The 27,044-nt window shown below is 39.0% G+C and overlaps 1 protein-coding gene across 4 annotated transcripts in view; it reads left to right on the plus strand.

Annotated features, from left to right (window-relative positions):
• pex5la (peroxisomal biogenesis factor 5-like a) overlaps positions 1–27,044 on the plus strand; it is a 72,637-nt gene that overhangs the window by 7,743 nt on the left and 37,850 nt on the right. For 3 of the 4 annotated variants that reach the window (XM_026345263.1, XM_026345265.1, XM_026345264.1), the window contains exon 2: positions 21,807–21,911. The exons of the other annotated variant lie outside the window; for it this stretch is intronic. In XM_026345263.1, coding sequence (XP_026201048.1) covers positions 21,807–21,911 — 105 coding nt within the window. The remainder of the gene's footprint in view (positions 1–21,806; positions 21,912–27,044) is intronic. 4 annotated transcript variants of the gene reach the window in all.

Raw genomic sequence — 27,044 nt, forward strand, 5'->3', positions numbered from 1 at the left:
AGGGCTTGTTGCTGCATGAACCAATAATTTGTCTCTCCAAAGCTCTCTTGTTTGAAGATGGAGTGTAAATAGGAATCTTTGATGTTCTTTGTACAAACTGAACGAAGGATAAAATGATGAGGAAAACAAAAATGTTGCTGAAAAATGAGTCCATCCAAGGATTTTTGCAGAGTAGACTGAAAACATTGTGGGCATTGAATGTGTTTAGTGTTTTGTGGTGGATAGATTTACAGCAGTTGTTCTTCTAAGTGAAGGAAGAAGATGAGAGGTCACATTATAGCTCTTTCCTTCAGTTGTTCACTGAGTGCTACCTCAGTGTCTGTCTCAAAACTTTTAGTCTGAGTTTGTCAGTTGGAAGCAGGTGAGCAGGAACTGCCTTGCATTTCTATAAATACCGATGAGACGTGCAGTTAATGAATTCCCTGGCAGAAGTTGAGGGCTGGGCTGCAGAGCAGAACTCAGACAGGAGCCGAGTGTACAGATGGGATGTATACAGAGTTCAAGGGTACACCAACTGAGAGGTCTGAAGGCAGGACGGTGGTGTTAGCAGTGCAGGGCTGACTCTTCACCTGGGGGGCAATCCGACTCTGAGTGCGTCTGCTTACCACATCGTGCCTATATTGTACTGTATGTGTCAAGGCGCGTGCCCACAAGATGCGCATGTTTAGATTTTCTGCATACACCAGGTACCTTAATGACATAATATGCATGTGTATTCCCTGGAGCATGTAGGCTTGTTCACACAAGTGTAAATAATGAGACAAGGCATGGATGTTTGATTCATGTTTCTCCACATGACAGCAGCTGGAGCAGCGTGCCAGGGAAAAGGTCGAAGGCCCTGCTCTCCTGGCTTCTCTCCACACACGCAGGGAACAAACAATACTGTTTGGCAGCCAAGTGTTGCCAAGCTAAATACATGTCCATATGATGACGCAAGGTCACATCTTGAATGGTATCCTAAGGTGAATTTAACATGGTCTCTATGAAAAGAAATAGATTAAAAATATTTACTTCAATTGTAGATGACTAATATGATTTGTGTTGATACTGCACTGTATGTTGCATTTCTTGCATTTGTTGGACATTTTAGAGAAGCCAGCAGAAACACCAGGGTTAAATCACAAGAACTAAAGGAAATCTTAAATTATAAATTAGGTGTTTCCTAAATTAGTTAAGCTTTATTGTAAGAACATGATAGCAGTGGCCACTATGTGTTTGATTTGTACTATGAGCATTATAAGTAGGTAACTACATCATTAACACCCAATTCACCCAATCTCAACCTGTCAAAAGTGACATCAAACCTGAGCCTAACGCAACCTGATGCACAAGCTATAACTCTATTATAATTTAAAAATAGCTTTATTGGCAACTTACCTTTTATTGCCCTTTGAAGAGCTCTGACTGAAACATGCAATTAACTGCTGGGCTACGAGGGCAAGAGTTTCTCACCCGTGTGGAGAGGAAGTGAGGGATTTGAAGAGGGACAGAGAATGAGAGCACACTGGGACTGAATTTCAGTGGGAACAAATCTCTTATATGTGAAATAAAAACAAATATTCTAATATGAAGTGATGTCCTTAGCAAGACAGCATGTTTACTAAGGATGCTGAAAAAGGAAGAGAGCAAAACGGGCATAATAGCAAAACAGATAAACATCTCACTATGTGGTTTGTCCCTGTTTAAAAGGCACCTATTCATTTCTCAAACCCTCATCCCTTTGGCAATATGAACATTGTTCCTTTGTATCTTCCAATTCATTGCTCCCTCGGTGTAATCCATCACTGACAGAGGAAATAACAGTGTAGGTTTTTCTGTGTGTCTGTGACAATGTCTATATCTCAGGAAAGAGGCCTGTGTCTCAGTTAGGGGCTTGTTCTATGGGAATGTCTAGTTTAAGTCACATAGATACCAGAGCTGCTATTTTTGGCTGTTTAAGCTGTGGGTATGGTATGTTTGTGTCAGATCAGCACACTTTGTTACAGACACAGTTGCCTCCGTTCCCTGTGTGTCTGTAGAACACATGTTTTTGCAGGTTTAGAGACACCGCATACAGTAAATGATGTCAAACCTCAATTTCTCCAGCTGTCATCACAATTTACCTTATTATCCGCAGGGCCATTGTGTCTAGACTGGTTGGAAATTTTGTAAAAGATGCCAGATGTCAAGTAAACAATGTTTTAGTTTTAAAAATAGAGACTCTACAATCACAGAACAGCTAAGGTTAATACTCCTGAACCTAATGAATTCCTGCTGTAATTACTCAATCTATGTACACATAATTGGATAATAGAAAATGCTATTTATTTTAAGTCAACTGCAAAAGCTGCCAAATTGGGATATAAATGTGTGACAGCTGGAATGCAAGAAATGTCCAAATATCCCCAACAGTGGCACCCTGCAAAGCTGTCCTGATGGTACCAGCTTTTATTCACCATAAAGATGATGTGATACATCACTGACAATTGCCTGGCATTTCCTCACCACTCGCAACTCACTAAGCGTTGTCAAACTGCGTTGCTGTTTACGTGTAATATTGCTAGGCATCATGGCAATGTTATTAAGTTGGTTTTTTTCTCATTAAGAACAGGCAGTGAGAAATAGCAGGCAATAAAATAGAAGGTCAGAATGCTCTCCACATAGAAGAAGAGGTAGAGTTTCTGTCAAAAATGGAATGAAAAGCCCAAAAGAAGAAACACCGTGGCTATTATTCAAATCTCCTGCACCTTTCAGCTGAGATACTCCCAGTCCTTTCCCTCTCCTCTACTGTTTGGCACTTTGCAGTTCTGCTGGAACACATCTGGGAGTTAAGCACCTCACTCAGGTTCACCTCGATGGCGGTGTTTGGAGATGGGGGCAGCTTTACTTAGCTCATGCTCATTACTTTTCCCTACCCAGTCCAGAGGTGAAAAGAAAACAGCTCCTCTAACATTTATCATCAGACTGCCAACATTCTTGAAATAGACAGTCAACAGTGCTTGACTTTGCAGAACAAGAAGCAGATGTCAAAGTAGCATGATGCTTATTTAAGAGTTTAATGTATCAAAAAGTGTGTGCACTAGAAATATATATTATTATATTAGATACTATATATAAGAGTTTTCGTTGTTTCAGATCCTACTGTGATTATGCTAGAGCATCTACACTCAACACGCTAAAAATACTTTTAGAAGATGCTCCAAATCATATAAGACAAGTATAATCCTAACTAAATACTACTAATACTAAATACTAACATTACCATACCCTAAACATTTTATTAGCTGAAGTATGTTGTGTACAAATCTAATTCGGGATTTCTGGTATTAGGTCAAAATCCAACTGTCCAATAATGCATAATATAATGCACAATGGAAAGATCTCCTGTAAAGTAGATTCTTGCTGCTTGTTAGTGCCCTGCAGTTCAAAGGAGTGACACGGCTCATTCATAAAGGTCAAATAACAAACCAGGGAAAAATCTGAAGAGCAAATGGATGAATGAATGAATCATGGTCCACTTCTATTTTGGGACCGTCCATTGTGCTTTGTTTCTGTAGATCTGTCAAGTATGGAAGGAAGCAAAGCAAGAGTCATTTAATAAGGTTCATTCAGAGTTGAGACCTTACTAAAAGTGATTTATCTTGTTCAAGCTTACAAAAGAAAAGCAAGCTCTTAAGATAAGAGCTGCATGTCGGTGGTACAGTACTTAAAGCAGCAGCCAGATTTCACACTGTTGCTTTGTACTTAGCTCAACTAGGCAGAAATGTATACAGGCCAATGAAAAGGTCATTAAAAAGATTTTGGCTCGATTGGGTGCAGTGATTCTACAAAAGAAAATTCCACCTGGTTTTGGTATTTAGGCCTAGACACCGCTTTTAAAAAAGAAACACATTTAAACATGGATTTTAAAAGTGGAGTAAAAACAATGCCCACGTCATCCTCTGGTGGTGCTGCTGACACCACTAGAGGATATAATAATAATGCTTCAAATTAAAGCAGAATGCATCTGTCTCTTATCACATCATCGTTATCTAGATTCATAACGAGATATTTTCGTTGAGCAGAAACCTCTCGAGTACAGCCTTTCTACAGTAAACATCTCACTACTCCCTCGCACAACCCCTTGAATGCTACCACGTCAATTAAAGCCTGTCCTACAGCTATCATACACCGCAGAGTTATAAGATGACCACAGAAAAGGTCATTAACAGCTCAACTCAATGGTGAAGAAAGAAAGAAATAAAGACACTGAAAAGAAAGTTGTTTATCAGATTATGAAGGTTTTAAATATTTCAGAAAAATTAACACAAATAAATAAATGAATAAACAAAACACAACACTGCTCACTACAGAACACATTCGTTTTCATATCCATGACAGACAGCAGGGATGTACATTATTATATGCAGGGTTGAGTAGTGACAGCAGCGTATACGTCAATGCGTATTGAAAATTCTAATCAGTGACTCAGATGTACACAAAAAGACGTGCATAATATAGCGTACCACAAATGCCAGTAGGTTCGGCAGTACAGCATCGTCTTTTTTATGAATGTAAATCAGTCTGCTGTGCACAACAGAGGAAGTGTTCATGCTCTGAAGAGCAAGATAATGCGTGTTATTTTAACTGCGCCGTCGGCAGCCTCTTGCAGCCAACAGTTTTAAGTCCAATAAGAGACTGAGACTGTAGACGGAAAATCATATATTGGAATCATCAGAGACGAGATGGTTGCCTCTTCACAGCGTGTTCATTATTACAGTTTGTTCCTCTCTGCATTCATTTGCTGCACAAAGTTTTCAAAAGGCTGTCGACAGAGCGGAGATGGAAACTCTCCAAACTAAGCTGGATGACGTGATTACGTGTGCCTCACAGCCCCTTGTGTAATCAGCACTGCTGCCCACATCTAATCTTGTGTGAAGAGCAGCCTCCCCACCTCCAACACGCTACCATCAGCCCAGTCTGGATGACCGGTAAAGAAACTGTCCTTTGATGATGAACTCGTCAGTGTGGTGATTTGCGCTGGAAGTCTTGCGTTTCCACGAGGACCGCTTCAACAGCAGCACCCATCCCTCATCAGAAATAACAGCGTGACTCTACTTTGGTGACTCAACATGAGAAAATCATACTAAATTCTATCTCTGATGAAAGCAGCTCTTTACACTGATTAGTTGGCCATATGATGTTTCCAGTCTGTTATTATAAAAAGTGTTCTGTGGATGATGAAGGATCAAGTTCGTCAGATCGACTAAGTTTCATGATTGTGGCCATAAATCTGCAATGGCAATGTTTCTTCAGTCTTCAGCTTTAAAAATGGGAACCTAAATTGGCCACACACCTAGAAGCTATTGTGAAATCTGAGCTCTCCCAATCGATGGTTGGGCACAAAGCCAGACTCGGCTCCAAGCATGTGGATGTTGTGCACTGGAATCCCTAGGTTGTCCTCAGTGAATATCTGTATCCATGCAGAAAACATCCTTCACACTCTGATACCTAATAATTAGAGATCACAGAGGGAACCCACGTGTCTGGGTAAAAGGACATCCTTTGACTGAATATAACAATGCCTCTCCCACTATGTTCTTCTTTTGTTCAAGCATTTAAGACGAAGGTCTTTGAATAGCAAGTTGATGTTATCTTTACTTTATATGAAGCAGCTCATCAGTGTGCAACTTGAATTTTACTGCACAAGCATGTTACAGCAAAACCCGTTCTGGGAGGCATCTGCTGAAGCGAAGGAATGTGCATGTGTTTGACAGAAAGCGAGATTACGATAGATTAGCCTAATTAAATATGATGTTAATAGGCTGCCTTGTGCTGATTCAATTTGATTTGATGATGAAGATGGCCTGTTGGTGTGACTGGCTGCTGCTTATTTTTAAAAGGAAAAAAGCGCCAAAGCAAAAGGTCCTGAGGGAAAAGATAAAATGGCACACGGTCTAAATCGGCTTTAAAAGTCGTCAGGACAACAGCAAATGAAACCCAGCGAGCCAGTGTGCAGAGTATTAGAAATAACTGGCAATAAAGTCGCCGTCACTATCTCACCTTGCACAGCTGCTCTGCATGACTGCTCATGGTGTCCCCGAAAATCTGCTTCTGGTGGTGTTTGGCTTAGTACTAGCAGTCCATATCAGGACATCAGTCTTCTTCTGATAAAGAGCTTGGGGAAAATCCAGCTGGTCTGTGTTTTGCCAAAAAGATTGAAGATGTAACACTGGCCTCCTTTACTTGCAGTAAATGGCACTAAGCCACACTGACCCATGATCAGAGTTAGATTTACTCTCAGAAATTTAAACATAGACTTTTGTTGTGAAATAAAGACACTTACTGTAAATCATTTAATCTGAAAAGTGAAATACAGAGAGCCCAGAGGTTATCTGAAACATACAGATGTTCGCATTTATTGCTCTGCGTGTTAGTCCGTGTTGTTTTGCCATGTTGAGTTAGATGGCATCCTGCCTCTATTGAGATCAATAGAAACGTGAAAGAGTATTTATCTTCTAACAGATTCTTTGTGATTGTGTTGGATAGGTAACGAACTGTCTGTGGGCGTCTCTGGTGCTTTCGGTCTTTGTCACAATTTCTTTTTAACACACACACACACACACACACACACACACAGGTGGACATACTCTAATCCGCACTCCTGCCACTCCACCACCACCTCGCTCACATACAGCATCGACACACAGACATACTGAAAGAGCAGCAATTCTTTCTCATTGTAAACCCTTCTCACAATAGGGAACCATCTATAACAGCTGGCAGTTCCCATTTAAGGCATGCTGCTCTCTATGGTTCATACTTTGGTTTGACAGATTTGCAGTATTACAATGTGATGATCACAAAAGAGCCATTAGATGGTTGACTGCACCTTTTTTTTTTAATGAAATGACTTTGCATGCCGTTCGTGTACAGTGCCAGTGTAAGAAAGCCCCACTTAGCTTCAGCAAGGTGAACAACTCACAATGGCTCTCTGAATTTGTCCAGTAAAAGCTTTTAAAACATCAGCATCCACAAATAAGTGCACATTGTCTGCTTAATGGTTACTCTTACATTAAGTTTGCATCATGTGCAGTGGGAGCCGATGGTTTCTACTTATAGTTTAAGTAATTATATCTCATCAAACATGATGGTAGCAGAATTCATCCTCTCAGCATTAGTAAGGTATTTTAAATTTGTGAATGTCTCATATTGAAGTCAGCTAATAGAAACGGTGGATATTATAAATAAACTACTGTAAATGTACTTGTTTCCATTGCTCCATAGTCAAACATAGAGCGGTACTACAAACAGAAAGCTGGTGTGACCTGTAATTTATCAATTCATTTAAGTTAAAAAGGTTTTTTTTTCTTTAGTTTTATATTTATCAAGCATATGTATTAGGTAACATATGTGTTTGTGCGTGAACAGAATGTGTGTGTTACTACTGAAATGTTCCAGGAAGCCAGAAAGTAAAAAACAAGAGATGGAGAAGCTGATGCTGACAGTGTGCTTTGGGTTTTTGTGGTTTACCTAATAGCTTTTTAAAAATGTTTGCTTAATCACTTGGATCTATCTGTGCACTGGAAGTCCAGAGAGCTTCCTGACTTCCGTTTCACTGATAACAGTATCGTCCTAAATAGGCGCTGGTCCAGATAGTGTTCTTCAGACAAAATGCCTTAATGGTGGTGAGTGGAACAAGCTGTTAGTTCCCTATAGATAACACATGTAAATTTCTTCCAAAGCAAAAATTTCTTGCTGATTTTTATTTTAAAATTCATTTTAAAATTCTGAAATCAAGCTCATGAAAAAAAGATGAATCCTTTTCTATTAACCAGTCACATCATGGTGGGAGAAATCCTCTATAAATGACCACTGAATGCTTACTGTCACATCTTCAAGTAGTCATATCTCTTTATGATATGTAAATTGCTGCATCTAAAGAGCATTCATTTCCTCTCACAGCATGGGTGAGCATCCTGAAACAATAAGCCATTACTGGCAGCCTATCTTGTTTATGCAGCAGGACCTCCATCCATTCCAGTGAAGGACTGGTGAATGAGAGGCAGGCTGGTTGACAGCAGGGAGGTGGGGTTGCATGTCAGAGGCTGTACTAATCAGATGGGGGTGTGTGTGTGAGGCGGGGGCAAATTGAGGCTGCCTTTTAATTATTTGGTTTCCCCCTTTTTTTCATGATATTTGCTAACTTGTTGGACGTTTACGGCTGTTATCAGGCAAGCAAGAGATACCTAGCTCAGACAGATCCGATTTAGATCAGAGCAGACTGGTGTGAAAAAAAATGTCTAAAAAGGGAGGATCAGATTAATAATTGGTGGCGATCAGTAGGTAGGCTGCGAGGTTATTGTAGTGCTGATGCTTACACAAAATGACCCAGCGCTTCTTCCTCCTCTACAATTTTCTATTCCTGCAGCTGCTGTTTTCAAAGGCTTTAATTGGCCAAAGTCACTCAAGGTAACAGGGGCCTCATGGGTCTGTGTCTGGGCAACCTGATTACTGTGTGTGTGTGTGTGTGTGTGTGTGTGTGTGTGTGTGTGTGTGTGTGTGTGTGTGTGTGTTTGTGTGCATGCAGTAGTTAGTTTAAAGGTACCACCACAAGAGCACTGAAGCCAACAAGGATGACAACAGTGTAACTGGTTGACTGAAATATGCCAACACTTTGCTTTTGGCAGTGAAAGTTCAGTTCACTTCCAAAATTCTGCTGAAAAAATTGGCGTTATATAAAATACACAGATTAAAATATTGTGTATTTAGATGAAGGAAGTGGTCTTTGGATGATTAACAGTGGAACAATTGTGTTTTGAACCATACTGTCAGTTGGTTTCTCTATATAACCAGGTTTTTTCAGACTGAAATCTCTCAACTGTTTATTGGATCATCATGAAATGTTCAGACATTGTTCTCCAGAGGATGAATCCTAAAGATCTTTTCATGATTTGCATGTGTGTAAGACGTCTTAGCAAGTTTGTCATGGATGGTCATGAGTGGTATTAAGTTTAACTTTGTTTTTAATTGAGATTTGAGAGTCTCTAGCGTAGTTGTATATTCATGGACTTGTTTTTCTTTTTTTTTAGTAAACGTCAGTCTCTGTCTCTTTTACTTTGCTCTCTCTATCACCCACTCTATCTCTCCAAAATAGCTCGGAGTCTATTCTAGTACCTTGGATACTTGAGACAGAACAGACAAATTAGTGGGCCTGGATTAAATTGCAGGTATCTAAAATGATAAAAGCCAATTTTCTGTTTAAGTCAACTCATTAAAAGGTCTCTCTGAATAGCTCTCGGCTTTGAAGATGCACTATCCTTGCTTTGTTTTTTACCTATGTCTTCTTCTCAGCTATAATACCTGGTGCCATACTGTACTGAACATCTTCGTCATGTAATTGAAAGACAACTGGACCTGCATCCCTTATCGTAGGTGGGTAATTAAATCAAAACACACCTTGATGGACTGGAATAATAATGATTGAAGACGACAGAAAGCCACATTTTACGATCAAAGCGCTCAGGGGCAGACTGAAACTTTTTAGCAGCGTAAACAGATGACAGCACCTTACAAAGCAAAATGTCAAATTAATCTATAGAGACAAAGCCAGTGCAGCCGCTCAGATCTAGGACAGTCAGAGGCTCAAAGTGAGACAGGTCTTCAGCGAAAATGTAATGCCATTTTCCAGGCAGTCGCTAGTAATCAGGTTACTGTACCCTCCTTCTCAAAGCACAGAAGGGATCCTCCTCCTTTTACTGTCATCCCTTATCATTACCAGCTGCAGGCAACGTTGCAAGTAGCAACACAGCTATAGTGTAAGTAATGACTCAGACTCTCTCTGCAAGAGGGGCTCAGTGTCCTCTTTTCTGCACATTTTTTTCTTAATGGGCAGGTAATGGGGAAAGAAGAAACTGGCAACTGGGACCTGGAGAAGGCTTTTGTTCTGCCAGTATATATAGTTATCAAAGGTAGAGAGAGTGTGCATGCATGCGCAGTGGCCTCTGCCTTACAGGGCCAGTCCTCCAGAGACGGTGAAAGTGATGGTCGTTATTAGACTGTGGAGCTGTTTATAGATAAGCTACAGTCTGCAAAGAAGAAACGTGGCCCCACTGTGTGACTTAAAGATATGTTTTCAGTATAGTTTTTTTTTTTACAGATGAATAAGCTAAATCAGGTTCTGCCTTCGCAGGTCTTACATTTATTCAGTGTAATTCCTTTTTGGTTGTAGTCTCTTTATGCAATTTGATAAGAGTCTTATCCGTTGCACTGGTCTCTCAAGAGAACTCTGAGCCTCTGTTGTTAAAGGTTTGCCCTTTTCACATCCATCCTGCATACTAACTTTCTCCTGTACAGTACATCTATGAAAAAGACATTGCAGTAAACTTTAAAAGACATGTAGCTAACCAAATAGTAGTAGTGTGTAAATACAACTTCTGTGACTCACAGTAGATATGGTTCAAATGAACATACAGTTTCTAAGTGTATGGAAAGTTTGGGAAGTCATCTGGAACTGGGATCCTCTGCTGTAGTGAACTTTCAGTGTTGCTCTATTCTACTCACACTCTTTTCCCTCACAGGTTAATTATAGCAAGGGATGTGCAGCAGTATTTCAGCAGCATAGAAGATGAGACACTCTTCTCTTATGAGACTATAATGTCAGCTTCTTCGTACCACCCTCCTGCTGGTGGAGGAATTAAAATCCCAAGTTCAGCACTGACACAGGCCCAGCAGGTCTTAGTGAACCATGTGTTTCTTTTATTACCCCAGCATGGGAAGGGTCTAATATCAGGGAACATTTTTTTTATTAGTTTGTGCTGTTAGGCCTATGTGGCTATTCACTATCAAACTGATGAGATAATATGGTTTTGTTGTTAGATTTCTGACAGATCCTTCATTAAAAACAGAAAAAGGAGGGATATTAAAGAATATGACAATAGACTGAGTGAAATGTAGTTTTATGTCAACCTGAATTAATTTCCTTATTTAGTATTTTTGACTATTTGTCTGAATCTTTGTCAAAAATCAGATAGATAAGGTTCTCTAATAAAGACTGAAAAAGAACAAAACTATTCACATAACAGCAGTAAAACTAGAGTCTATGTCGGTTGGCAAAGTATTTATCCCTCCAAAAGTTGTTTTTTTCTAAACAGCCCTAGGATCTGTAGCTGCATGTATATGCTGATGCTTTGCAGAGGAATTAAACTGTCTGTCTGGTTTCAATGTGAATATAATCTGTTATTGGACAGTTTGGAAATTTAAGCAACACAAGTAAGCAAATCATGTTTAGCTGTGTCCAGAACGGTCAGAACAGCCCAGAAACTATAATCGATTTTGTCGTTCCCCAAGGTTTTGAAGTAAGATCTTATAAATGATCACAATAACATTCATGCAACATTGTGCGAACACTTTCACCCAATCTTTTCTCGATAAAAACCTAAAAGTTATCGATACCAATATTATTATTATACACGTAGTAAAATACACACACCTGTAATGCGAGCCTTCAAAGCAGGTGTGCTTGTTAAAATAAAATAAGCTGACAGTGCGCTTCATTACTCTCACCCGACAGAGTGCACCGAGGGGCAAACGTTCATGAGGAACTGCTGAATTGCTGGTATTTCACCACTTCCTCCTCCAGCTCACAGATGGTGTTTCTGGTCTGTAGCTACTGTACAAAGAATGATTAAAGAGAGACCTGACTCACTGTCATTTGTTTCACAGCTGAAATAGAGACACTGCTTCACTTACTGTTATGTCAAGTCTTGTTGCCAGGTCATTTGGGGCTTCAGGGAAATGAACAATAAACTCAAAATAATAACACTGTACAGTATAAGCTAATGCTCTCAATAGAAAGGTAGGTTTCATTTACCATTTCCACTATGCACAGGAAGAAATCTCATTTTGGGGTATGTTTCCCACTATATAAGGAAAATGTTTTATGTTTTATTATCAGTAAACTATAAAACCCCTTGCATTGAATTCTTAAAAGGTGCATTCCTGCACATTACTACTAAATTTATATTGGTTAGAAATTGGAGGAGGTCTAACAAAGGACATTAAAGAATAGATTTTCCTTTTCCTGTCTGCGATTAGTACTGTACACCTCTCTCCACTTCACTGGCTCCTACATTGGTTGTTGTTAATGTAATGGACTGTGTAGGTCTAGTCTTTTGTTTTCCTGCTGGCAGCAAACATTTTGTTTTGCCCTGGTCCTAATGTCTCAGTTGTTTTCCTGTCAAAAACAACATTTTAACACCTTCAATTCCCTGAAATTCCTGGTGGGTAGATCATGGCCCACCATGTCTTGTGTACAGTCTGCAAGGGGCAGGAGCCAAATGCATATTTACATATACTAATGTTCTACATCGTAAGAAACATATTTGAATTGAGCTTGTGGTTTATAAAAATTAGCACTTCAAATTATAATACAGGGGTTTTCACTCTTCTCATTAACATTAGAAAGCATGATCTTAAGATGTTACAGATGACGTAGTCTTTGGCCTTGACCTCAACCATGAACATAGTGATGACTGATGTACACTGTATGAGGGAGCAGCACTGTAGCGACAGAGCAAGGTCGCACAGAAAAACATTATAGTGAAGGGTCCAGGTGGCAGCATCGAGAGGAGCAGGTGATAAATAAGTTTTGCTTTGTAAAGTACAACAAGGAAACTTGTACAGGTAGTTGTTTTACAGCTATTTGGATCATGCTGAAAAGAAAGGGAGGATTTCTCAAAGGCTGAAATCGTTCTATTTAAGGGGTTAAATGTCCCTTGATAAAATAAAAAAATGTGGCTTGTTTGCAGGTTAGTCATTACATGATCAACATCATAATCTGCCATTGTCCTAGGTCTAAACTTAATGATAATGTAGGTGCAGCAGGCCGTATTTGGAAGTTGACTGTGGTTTTTAATTTGCAGCTATTCTAAAATCACCCCTGGTAATAGGAAATAAAGTTGAATAATTGTGGTAAAAGAACAGCAGGAAGGTGCCGGCGAGTTGCTAATCACTGCAGCTGATGGCAACGTGACACAATAAACACCTACACTGTGCAGTATAGATGCAAATTCAAGATTTAAAAACTGCTAAAGCATTAATGATAAATAGGTGTCAGCAGCGCTTACAAGGTTTATCTGCGCGTGTGTCATGCGTGAATGAAAGCCCGGTCTCCATCTTTGTGGCTGTGCATGGACTCTTTAAAGCTTTACAATTCAATCTCGCCCCTGAATCAGCAGACAGGAGAAGTGATTTAAAGAAGCCAAAGAAAGAAAAATCAATCTTCTCCCGCTAAGAAGAATGGAAGTCAAAACAAAGCCTATTATTTGGTGCTGTGCTACCTGATATTGGAGTCGTCTCCAGGGAATACATGCAGCTTTAGGGGAAGAGAGGAAAGAGGAGCATGCGGAGAGAAGAGTAAACAAAATATAGTGCATCTTTCAGCGCTCTGAAGGGATGAAAGAGTGTGTTAAGTATGTAAATGCAAATAACCTGACAGTTATGCAAGTGTTGCAATTAGTAAGATAAGAGCGCACAAAAATGCAACTCAAGCACAGCAACAAAGCTATTTGGATTCCAGAAATGTTGCTTATGTCTAAGATTTTATTATTATTAATACCGTGAATATGGCTGATGCTACATCTTAATTGTTGCTCTTTAAAAGAGACATCACGCAGCGGCTAAATGCACAGTGGCTGAAAGTTAAATTAGTTTTTAATCCTATTACCTTCTCCACACTTACAGTACATACCTCCAGCCAGACTGTTAAATCTCTGTACATGCTCTATATTACTAGACCAAGTTACACAACATAAGAAATGCTAATATATGCAGTTATAATGAGAAATAGGAATGCATTATCCGCTGCTCAGGGTATTCAACCAAGAACACTAGAAAACTCAGCAAAATCCTTGTGTTGTTCTTTGCCAAATCCAAATTCTAGTTAATGAAATGTCCATCTGCCAAGAAACAGCTCATGTGAGTACTCCAACTGGGAGGAGCCCAAAGTCGCTTGTAATGAATATTGAAGGGCCACATTTTTTTACACTGATGCTGTTTCTCTCAACAGTTCACAAGAATTTTCAGCCAAGCGGATGCAGTCTCAAGTGTTCATACATATTAATGAGTCAAACATACATCCTGGGGTGTAGGATGCCCGTTACTCCTAGAGTCGAGTGTATGATGAGCCTAAGTCAAAACTGACATGCTTTTACATGCTCTGTGAGCCAGTGTTAATATTTTATGAAAGGCAGCCTGTGTTTGATGTTCATGTTTCAACACAAGGATTACATGCAGGTTGCTGCCATTCAGGTTGGAGTATCAGGCTGAGGTCTATACATTAGAAGGCTTTAGATAAACCGACAGCAGGCTTCACATATTAAGGTACAGTATGTTTTATTCAAGCAGGTTTTATAGTGTAATGTGTACAGGGCTGGAGCACAAATAATGAATGCAAATATTTTGACATAACAGTCTCCATTTACTCCGTAGTCCTGAAGCTGTTGACTGTATTACATGGTTTTCATGAAGAGATTAATGTTAAAAAAGAAAAGAAAAGCCTGACTTAAGCAACTCCTGATTAAATAAAATCCCAGGCAAAACCTTTCAGCTCAGTGGTTCCACGATGGTGGAATGATCTACCCACCTCAGCACGCTCAGCTGCCTCACTCTCAATTTTCAAAACTTATTGAAAACAGAACTCGAATCTTTCTCTACACTTAAATCTTTCTTTGCATTTTATATAAAAACCTTGTGCTTATACCCCATGTAACTGAAGGAGCTCCTCCTAGAGCACTTTACTTTACAGTTCACCTCCTTGGCTCAGATACTTAGCTTTGTATTTCACTTGTAAGTCGCTTTAGGTAAAAGTTTCTGCCAAATAACTAAATGTAAATGTAAAATGTAAATGAGGACACATCTGAAAGCTGAAAGTACGGAAGGTCAATATTGAAAAATAAAACAAAGCAAATAGTACTAAAAAACAAAGGTACTTTAAGTGGAGGCACATTCAGGAACAGAATAAAACCAATTGTAGCAAAATATTAGATTGACAGACTGAAAATGAAAATAGTCCATAATTGCATCCTTAATGTGTCTCGCTCCCTTTAATCAATCAGTCACTGACCAGTTTGTCAGTGTAACAACCTGCAGTAGTTTGTGCTGCTGGTCACTGCACTGGCACTTCAGAGACCAGTTGAACAAGGTAATTCTTAATGGCATAAACCCTGGGGCAGCTTCATGTTCGGACCATAATAGCCTGGCACACACTAGGCGGCTTGTCGCCTTTGCAATCATTTCTATTTAAGCCGTATTTGCTCAGCTGTCCTATGAGCAGCAGTCTGTAAATCCTCAGAGACAGTTTTCCCCATCTATTCCCATTATAAGGCATTATAGTCGTCTGCCTTTCTCAGAGTGTGTCATTTTGTGAAAGCTCTGCCATGGCACATCCTCTCCATAATGAAATATATGAAGTTGTGCTGCACCGGAATTAGGTTCACAGGTAGTCAGTGGAATAATTATTTTCCTGTAGGTAAATGGAACAGGGAGCATTTAGAGCTTGTGAGTTTGATGAAACTGTATTTAATTAAGTTTTGGTTAATGAAATTCAGACTATGTAGGTAAACATTCATCAATCTGCCAGGTTACAAGAGGTTATTTTGCTGCAGATAATATTTTAGTTGGGTGTTTTCTGCAAAACCTAGGAACAAAAGACACAACCTGCATCAGAAAGTCACACATCAAGTCATTTCTACTTTGTGCTGACATGAAACAGGTTGCTAGACGTAGCTCATCATAACCTTTGCTAACATATCAATGAATCAATGAATTGTAAAGGGGAAATGACTCTTCACTTGAAGCAATATTTAACATGTGACCATGATCAAATCTATAATTCAAATCATTATGGGTTTTTTTTCCTAGTTTTTATATGTTTGCTACAGAGCCAATCTATGAGAGTAAGTAAGTAAGTAAGCAAACACAAAGTATTTGCCATGACATTAGTTCAAGTAGGTGCAGATATGCTGGCACAGAATGGCTTTCAGCAAATCACCTGAAACCTCTTTTGTTGACTGAGGGATTTAAAGTGTGACCAAAGCTGAAATCCACACAGACTTGTCTGCCACAGTTCTATGGGACACATTCCTGACGGGCAAACAACAAAGAGAGATCTGTGGCGGAAACCTGTGCAAATGGAGTTAGATGATTGACTTTAAAGTGACTAAAGAGGATGTAGAAGTGATTAGTGGGCTTTAGGTCAAATACATTTCATGTATTCAGAAGCAATTATATATGTATTTATTAATATCTTTTCCACGACCAGAGGATGTGTCTTCAGAAATGATTGTTTAAGAAATGAGAAGCTACTCATTGCATCAGTTTGGGGTTAAATAACTTGCTGCCAGCTGAAAAATAATCATGCACTAATTATCCAAAGGGAGGCTCTTGCCTATTTGCTTAGGTGGTGAGTTTTGGGGGTGGGTTTTGACGGGCAGTGTATTTACAAGCCTACATAACCAAGGAATACATTAAAAAAAAGATCAGAGATGAGAAATAAATCAACCATGCTGTGTTTCTGGGTTACAAACATGTACACATTAAAGTAATTTGAATGAAATATGATTATTGTGAGAACAAGAGAACATGGTTTCACATAACAAAAAGTTCATAGACTCTGAATGTGCCTTTAAAGTGTTTTAGACTTAGATCATGTCTAGTGCTCAGACATGTTTATTAGGCCGGCAATGACTTAATGTCACATTTGTCAAACCACCCTGGGACAGTACCCCAAGTGGGTACTAAATGGACACTCGGGAGACGAGTCCGGGCGTAGAGGGCACTTATTTGTTCTGGAGCGTAAATTGTCTCAGCTGCAGGCTGTAATTCTCAGCATGATTTGTATAAGCTGTCATCGACTAAAGAAATCTCTTGTCTTTGACATGACACTGCTGCAAAGACAGGCCAATAGATCTGGACAGTGATTTATAGGCAGCTGTAAGCACATAAATTGTTCAAATAGTTTTTCAACACCACATCGGGTTGCAGTTCTCAGTGACATTATGGGTAGCTGCCACCTTTCCCCATTCGTTATAAGCAGCAATCCCCATAAAACATATGAAAGCCAATAAACAGTGGCAGGAAATGTCACACTGATAGAAAACCTCCACATGAGCTGCCTCAGCTGAAATGGCATGGCAATAAAATTAAAGACCCTTGGTAACATTCATAGCCTAAATTATCTGGAATGTTAGCAGTATTGGCTGTCTGTTATTAGGTTTGGTATCTGGAGTGCTCAGGATCCCACAGCGCACTGAGCATCAGCACCAGAATGGGTGGCTCACAGGCGTGTGTGAGCATCCATTGCGATTATACGTTCCTGACTTTGCATAACTCTCTTTTCCTTTTGACACACTCATGTCTCCACAAGTGTGTTTGTCAGGGATAACTTATAAGCAATACCACAAGAAACACCAATACGATGTTGTTAAAGAAAAACGGAAAGGAAAAAGGAAGAAGCATTTTGATCCAATACCTACAATGATCTAGTTATACAAATGGGAAGACATACAAATAAGTAAATAAACATGAAGTTGGATTCTGGTTCAGACCCTGTTGATCAACTCACAGCTGTTCCGGTTTACAGTGACTTGCAACCCATTAGATGCTTTCCAATCCCCAGTTTGTGCACTTCTGCTTTAACCAAATTAAGTCAAAACACATGCACCCGAAGCTCCACCAGTTCTTCCTGCTAATACAATAACAAAGACTCAGTATGATTACTACATCTTGCAGTGCATAAAGGCATCTCTTGCACATCTGGCCAACAAAACTGCAAAAATGTATGATGGGGATTAGCACTTCCAGCTGGAGTGTGACCTCACTGCAGCACTGCCAGGTGAATACTGTCTGCCCTTACGTCCAAAGATTTAAATTAAGCTCTGCTTGGTCTGAACATTGTCCCCTATTCATGGGCCTGTTCCCTGGACACCGTAAATTTATTTACACATGCTCAATAGGTCCATGTCAGAAAACTTAGATAATTTTCTCCATAGAAAGTGTGTTCTCATACCTGACTGTGATGAATTTTCTACCTGCAAATAGTCGTCGGAGTTATTGTTTGAACCAAAGTGTGAATCATGCAAGAAGTGAGAGGCTAGAGATCTGCCAGCGGCATCAAGTGACACATCAAAAACCACAGTGCCTTATCACAGCTAGGGGAGAATGTAGCATGTGGCAAAGCACAAACATGGAAAACAGATTTTGTTCATCTCCTGTAATATATTACTATATAGGACCTAAATGTCACCAGTTTAATATTAAAGTAAATGAACCAACAGAAAGGGGCCCCTGATTTTGACAAATAGAGGACACTTGCTCATGAAATCCATCCATTATAATATAACAGCAGTACTGTGAAGCCTACAATACATTAAGTGCTTTCTACTTCCACAAACAACTCAATACATTAAAGCATTTATTTACAGACAATAAAATTATTTTAAATATTTGTTTTCTTTACTTGGAAAACCGGACTTATGTTTGAACTCTTGACATGTGTCCATTAATGTTTTTGTTCTGTGACTTACAACATCAGACACTTCCAACATGTCAAAACTTTGGAAATAAATTTAATCTTTCCAGCAACTGTTTGCAGTTTTTCAAGTCTAAGGAGGTTTAGTAAAAAACTTCAGTGCCTTGTGATGGAGCAATGACGCGTGAAATTCAGTATAGATATTTTCATTACTGTCCTATGAGTGCAAAAGAAGATGGTACAAAACAGCAAGGCTACATAAAAAATGTAATTTTACTGTTCATTAGTCAGAGCCACAATGGCTTTGTTGTATGGGATGCATTACTACTATAAAACGTACAGAAATGATTTTTATACCTGTTCAGTTTATTGATACTGTTTCAGTGTTGTTGCCAATTTAACCAAGGAAACAGAGGGAAAATGATCAGTATTGTAAGTGTCACAGCCAGGTATAATATAAGTTTATACTAAACACTGCTGTAACACTTCTTCATGGCCTTTACTACTTCAAGTTCCATGTTTGAATGACAGATACAAACTATGTATCCTGTCAGGGTATAAATCAGCAGTATTTTTATGAAAGAACAAGAAATTAAACCTTTCTTCAAAATAGACACTGTACATCGTAGTGTTGTAAATTCAGGCTTCAGAGAAAATTACAGAAATATAGCTGATGTCTCTGATTCTTCTTCTGTTTTTGCTATGTAATGAAATTTGTAAGCTTTTAATCGCTCCTCCGAGAAAGCCTGTGTATAACAGTGACTTCCCTGTAAATATACTGTATTAGTTTGGAGTTATGACCACACTGCTGTGGCTGGGAGATTGTAAATTGATTTCCTGAGCCTTAAGATAAACACCAACATTTTTATGCCACCAACAGCACCCGATGATTGAATTGAACAGTTTGCATAATGCTGGCAGTCAGTCTCATCTGCTGGAGATAATTACTTTTGTTTGATATTATCTTGCAGAAGAGTCCCACAGTGACAACATCTTTAATCAGATGCTGCTTTATCAGGGAAGTAAACAAAATTCAAATTTCTTAAATATTGTTGATTATTTTCCTCCTTTGGCCGCCTGCACTCTGCACCATTTATCTTACTTTCAGCACTCGCAGTAATGATTTTATTTTGACGCTTTCAAACAGCTGCGTTGGTCAGGAAAACAACATTTCTCAACAGCCATTCACTGCGCTATGTGCTGCCAAACATATCTATAATAATGACTCCCAAAAAAATCTAGTGCCAAGTTATTGTTTAGAAAAAGTTGACACAAAACAACACAGAAGGCCGGCCAAGACTGCAAGCCAACCTAAACTGACTGCCTGCCTGGTGGACAATATACTCAACACTGCTGGCTCGCACAATACCTGCACATACGGCGCAGAGGGAACATTCAGCACTTTTAAAATTGTATCATCTGCCATTCAGAAAAAAAGAAAAAAACATGTTTAGGCTGGTTTAGAGTCATCTCTAGCTTTGTGAGTGTTGCTTTGCTCCTGGCAGTGTTTTAGGGAAGAGTGTTGTTCATTCATACTGAATATTAGGCAGGGAGTGGGCGCAGGTGGTGTTTGGGACTTTATCAGAAGCATTAGGCTTATAAAGGAGCTCTCCCTCGAGGCCTGACACATGCACTTTGTGACTCGATCAGGTGAAGAAACCAGCAGCAGAAATATCTAATTCTTTTTTTTTTTTTTTTTTGGCAAGTGGAAATTTGAGAAGCCCTAATAAGATGCCTCTAGCTGATAGAGTGGTTCACGTGTTTTTCATGTTCTGCCTGAACAGGCAGCTTCAGTGTGTTGAACAGCACTTCTGTCTCTCTGTGGTCAGCAAATTTAATTGCAGGAAGATGAAAGTGGTAATTCTTTGACATCTGTGTTTCTTTAAATGATTGATGGCATATAGTATATCCTCTGGCTATTGGAGTACAGTTTGAATTGAACACATGTCTCAGGAAACACTGGTTTCTGCAGTCCAGTTTCTGCCCTAAATTCAAGGTGAATAAAATGGCAATAGACTGACAAAATCAATTTGCCCTCTTATGAAATCAATTTTTACTGTTATGTAATGTGGTCCTGGAAATTGTTGGACTACACAGTTTTCTTCCTTGAAGGTTCTGTGAGTGGCGGATGGAGGTCAGCACAGTTTATGCTCGGAGGATACGTATTGGTGAAGGTCGCAAAGTCTGGATATGAATTTAAATGTGATTATATCACTGCTGTGGATGAAAACGTTGTATTTACAAAAGAATCATCTGCTTATGAAACAGAGATGTTTATTTCTTTTGGTTTATTTTATTTATTTAGGATTCTTAGGAGCAGTGGTTCATAGGTTTGAAAATGTGACTCACAGTCATTTAGATGTCCAATTTTGATCAAACATTATTAAGCAAAGGCGTAATAACAACAATAGAAACGATAACTTCTAAGCTTCTAGCTCCTTTGAGTAAAGCGCAAGGTGTAGCTGCAATCTGTTAGACGCCATCACTTTGACACCAAGGAAAAAAGGAAGGCGAGATGAGTTTGACAAGCAAAAATCAGAAAATCTAACTGGGGATTTGTATATGTGCAACAACCCAGCCAGAAGACAGACAAATAAATAAATCTAAGTCATCTCTGGTGAACTTATCTAAGATCACCAGTAGGGAATTATTTGTGTGTAGGAAATAATGATTGTAAGAGACCCGACAGCAAATTACCACTTTAATAGGAACAAAGAAGACTGACTGACTAAGATTTGTTGTCCTCTCTTTATTCTCTCATCCCTTTTGTCTTTAGAATAAAGCATCACAGATCAGCCATGTGTGAAAACATGGACACAGCAAATAACCACTACTTTCTGGAGTTATTGTCTGGTTTGTTTTCACATTAGTCTAAGAAACAGCTAAAAAGCTGTAACCTGTGCATTTTCTTCCAACATTCAGTGCCACTTGTTACAACTTACTATTTATTAGGCATACATTTCATCTGACATACACACATAAAGTGCTGGACATACAGTAATTCATACAAATTACAGGGTCCGTGTGCTGAGTTTTGTATGATATACTGTCGTCATAGTGTGGACAAACACTGCTGTGGACGGACATGCTCATCCCTGTCTACAACCTCTCTACATTGTGCAGTGACCCTCTTTTCATTGCCATAGTCTTGTGGAAATGTCTTCAGTCGATGTTTTGTTGTTAGACAGCCCCACACACACTTAAGTATTGTCATCATCATAAGATAAAGTCTTTTCTGTAAGATGCCCTCGACGTGGGCAAAAAGCACTGAGTTGTCCAACTGTCCTGACACAAGCCGTTGTTGATTTCACTGTTGTAGGGGAAAGACTCTAGGGCTGCAGATAAGGCTGTTGCCATGGTCCTGAAGGAGATACCAAGTAAGGCGTCATCAGAAGGGAAACCCCTCCTCACAGTGACTACCAAGGTGGGCAGAACCATTTCAGAAATCCCCCCCGCCCTTCCTCACTGGCTCCAAGTGGAACATCCTCTTGTGTTGGTTATACTACAACAATAGCAAAGCTTTGAGTGTCCTATAACTAACCTCCACTGTCTACTAACTCATTACTTAAGCCTTATGACTGTGTCTAACAAAGAAGCCATGATCATTTAATTTCCAGCTGCTCTATGGGGTATAAAACCCTTCGACTTCATCACTACATTTACACAAACAGTAATGATGATCTTATGATCCGTAGAAGTAGCCTCAAATTGATGCAATTATCCATGTTATTTTTTATCTTTTCAAATTAGCCTCTGAATGATTCATAGCGCTCTTATGCTCAACATTTATTGTATATTTAGCACTGTACTGAGGGGATTAACCAATGGGTCAATTCAAATTTCCTCTCCCGTTCCTAATCAGGTCAGACAAACTTCTTCATCAACTTTTTACACCTCATAAGCAGCTAATCCTCAACACAAACAGCATACAAATGCATTTCCAAAATACTATGCCATGCAGCATGGCACTGAAATACTATTTGAGTAAAAATACTGCGCCACATTACTGAACCCGCTGCTGAGCTTTCCTTCTTTGCTTTGTAGGTGTTAGAGCTGGAGACCTAGAGTCTGCGCTCCACCTGCTACTATGAGTTTTCTTGCTCTGTGCCTGATTGCTTTTGTTACAGTATGTGTGTGAGTGTGCTGTTGTGTGTGTTCTCTTGTATATCTGTCTGTGTTTTTAATAACCTGTAGCATGCTCTATACGGGTTTGATTTCCTAATACAATGTCTGGTTTGATAAGCTGTCATACAACCAAGATACTGCTTCCACTCAAGTGGAAGGGATTTAATAATGGCTCAGCAGCATTCTTTGGCAAGATAAGAATACATAGATATATGGTTCATTTTGTTCCAATGTGCAAATAATAATTTGTCGTCATTTAAATTACTTGTTCAGGGCACGGGAAAGTCAAGTGAAGAACAACTTCCCGTTCTGTACAACAATTCATTTTTCATCATGTCTCTACGCCAGAGAAGCTGTTTTTTGCACTTAAACCGGTGTCACAGAAATCAATATCACGAAGACAGTCTGTAAATATTTAATTTTACTATTAACATTTTACCACCTATAAATATCAATATCTTCATCCTTCAGAGGACACAGAGAGAAGCCTGGCTGACAGAAACATATGTTCAGTTTATTGCTCTTATGACAGCTTGTTACTGCATCATCCATGTTTTACAGCTGTAGTGCTGTCAAACAACTCATTAAATCAGACTGATCAAATTACAACACTATGAATTTCCTATTAAACGAAATTTACATGTATTTCAATTTTCATAAATTTTCTTGTGGAAAAAAAGAAAAAGAAAATGTCAATAAACACAACAATTATATGTAACTAAACCAATAAGCCAACAGCATCGTCATAGTGTAATTAAACATATCAACAACAAGTTAAAATGAAACACATATACAAAACGTATAAAAAAGAAATTTTCAAAGTAAATCAGATTTACCTTTATATGATGCCTTTAGTACCTGACGATGACCATGAGTAATGTAGTATTTTAGAAATTAAGAAAATGACTGATGACAATAGAAGCCAACATTAATAAATCCTGTACGTTTCAGAAGGGTTTATTAACTTGAGAGTCTGTAGAATTATGGTAATACTTCACCATAACTTAACATGACTATTAATTGTTGCTGTTCTGAGTCCAGTCAGGTTATTGTACCTGTTGTATCACTGTTAAATGCAGTCCAACAAACTGAGCATGCCACCACAAACCTAAGCTGTGAAAATGATTCAGACCTACTTGTTTTAAGAGCTGCATCACTTACTCTCATGTGCAAGACACTGTACGCAGCTGTTGCTAGTCAGCATTGTTTTGCTGAGAGCAGCTGGTTAATATTTTATGCCTGACCTGACAACAGTAAGCGCAAAATTAGGTTGTTTGCTATTTCTTCTTATGTAAATAATTTTATCTTGATCTCTAGATTTTCAAGTTCAAACGTCAGCTCTCAATGAAATGTTTTGTACTTGGTTTAACCAAAGTCCTGTCTCAGGAAAATAAATACAAAAACGAAATAAGTGTGGTGTCAAGCTGACCACTTGACATTGGTTCCACATGGCCACATACAACTCATGATCAGAGAGTTCTCCTGTGGCTGAGGCTGCAGTTCGAGGGCCAGCATGTCCCAGCTTGATGTCACTTAGCAAGTGACAGAGGCCAAGTGACAGGTTGTGCCTCCTTACTCGACATGTCAAGTCAAGTCTCATGTATTTCTAAAGGCCAATATCACATACAGTGTCTTCATATAGTACGTTGGTTCAGCACAGCAAACATAAAACTTCCAACAAAGGCAAGCACATTAAAAATGAAAGCAGCATGAAACACGATGCCATCCATCCATCTACAGCAACAAGGTGAAAATCCAGAGTCATTAATTAAACGATGTCCCCGTTCTTCAGTGTACCAGATTTTTCCTTTTGGTAAGTTTATATACATGATCTCCTACTTTGCAGCTCAGATAGCTCACATTCCTCCTCACAAGCCCTGCAAACTGCGAAAGACAAGTAAACCATATGTTATTGAAACACAAAACTGTACCAGACCTATTCTCACATTACTGGAAACTCATTACTGAGTATTACTGGCTGTTTAAAGATGCAGTGTGTAAAATGTAGAAGGATGCATTTGCAGAAATTAAATATATAATAAATATCAATATACTATATATATATATATATTGTAACAAATGGTACGTATAACAGTAAATTACAGTAAACTGCTAAACTGCTGTTTTACAAAATTGCTGAACTTTATTTGATAAATTATTTAAAAACTATATATCATTCATTTATGATTTGCTTGTAAAGGTGTATTGCTTTTTAGTTGGAACAAATGCACTTGGAAAGTACTGAGACAAACTATTGGTTTGCTGGTTTTGTTTTTTCATGGGATTTAATCAATATCAGATGTTGTCAGCCTCATCGCTAAAAACCTTACAATACCACAACATTTAATCTTTTTTATTTCCAACTTTGCAGCCTAAGGAGAAATCATGTTAAGTCATTATGATGAGTCATAAAATACCCAACTAAGTGAACTCCTGTATGCAGGCCCATGGGAGTAACAGCTCATTGCCACCCACAAGTAACAGCTTCAAAACAACTGTAATGAGTAAACAACCTTAGAAAGAAGCTTTAAAAATATCAAATTCAATGTTTAGCTTATATAAAAATGCAAGCTCCGAGAGTTAAATGTAATTCCCTATAATAGCATAGTCTAAATATGAACATGAATAATACAGTAAATGAAGAGTTGTCTGTGATATTTATTAAGTGTCAGTGGTCAGGGGTCAAGACACTGAACCCTGAACTCTTGGAGCCGTAAATGCAGCTGCCTGTCCACAAGAGTTACCCTAAGGGGATTAATAAAATATCAATTATTATTATCAAGACAACCTAAAGAAGCCTCCAGGTTTTATCTAACAACTGATGTAAATTCTCTGCTTTGATATTTTCGATCCACATTTCCCTTCATGCCGTGTTTTCCATCCTTTCTACCTCCTCCTGTCCTCACCTCAACCTCCCCGCCTTCAAGGCTCTGACAAGTTTAACTGGTACACAGTTCCCTCGACAGTAACATCTGAGAGATCTCTTGGAGTCAAGCCCAAGCGGCACAATTAGCTAAAGTTTTCCATTACATAATTTTCTAGATTACTCCTTAAAGCACTTGTAAACAAAATGCCAAAGCGCTTTGCATAGGAGAGGAGCAAAATCTTATAACAAGAGAAGAGCAAAGGAGGAAAAAGGCAACAAGGGAAAACAGTAACCTCCTTCTACCGAGAATAATGGGCAAACAGCTCTGGAAGCCGCCCTCTCAGGTTAAGAGTGAACCTATAATTGGCGTTTGAACGGTACCAAAGTCCCTGACGCATCTCCCCAGATGAATGTGGTAGGGCTTCTGTCTCCATTTTCTGGGTGATTGGAAAAGGAGGAAATAGAGAGGTCTCATCATTCCAAAACCATTATTTAAAATTGGCCCCTGTGGCAATCACAAGAAGTACTTTGAAGAACATCTACAATGATCAGTGCAGAAAGCACGGTGTCCTCCATCAGAAGACTGCCTACAGTGTTGTGTAAACTTCATCGTCATAGTCACGACCTAATTTTTAGACATAACATAACGTACAGTAAAATGTGAGATTAAAAGAAACTCCAAACACAAATAGGACTGAGAGTGTTATTATTATTTTAAGTCACTCTGTAAGTCACTGTGAAAGACCACAACCTTCAGCTCTGTGAGCCTTTGGCAGTGATTTGTTCTCAGGTGCTAACCTGCTAACGTGATAATGCTTATATGTTCACTATTACTACACACTACATCCTACAATACTACAACATCATGAAAAATAATACAGGTGACTGCACACTAAGTTTCCATAATTTATTGATATGGCCACATCTGATCAACTAGATGTTAGATATTTCACTCATGACCCAAATAGTAGTTCATGTGACTGACCAACAAACCCCCTGACATCGCTGTCTCCACGGGCCTCAAATACAGTTGAATATATGTTGATCTCTCACCAACTCAGTTGGTGAAGCAGAAGTTTTCTGTATCAGACGGCCTGTTTTCATAATCCGCAATGAGTCAATTAAGCACCAAACTGATTGCAGTTTAGCACAATAATGTCCTTGTTTCATAACTAAACACCAAGCCATATTTTCTGAGAATATGCCAACACCACCAGCGTTCAGCAGAGAACATGACTCAGCAGCGCTCTAATCCATGATTCTGTCAACATCTCTCATTATTCTCTAAAACCTAAAACCTAAGGGCTAATACATAAATAAATCTATTAATTGAAGCGTATGGCACTTTAGGAATGTCACTCTTCAGCTTCTTCCCCAGTGCTGACCTTTAGTCAATAAGTCATAACATTAAAAAACAGGACTCTGCAGGAGATGCTTCAGTCTGCATCCAGAAAGCATTGTTGCTGCCTGTAAAAATAAGTAATAGATAAATTCAAGGTCATCCATCGTTACAGGGATTTTTGCACAGACTGCAGGCAATTTAACAATCCACGTGTGTTTAATGCA

This window comes from Anabas testudineus, chromosome 4, assembly GCF_900324465.2.
Source record: "Anabas testudineus chromosome 4, fAnaTes1.2, whole genome shotgun sequence".
NCBI lineage: Eukaryota > Metazoa > Chordata > Actinopteri > Anabantiformes > Anabantidae > Anabas > Anabas testudineus.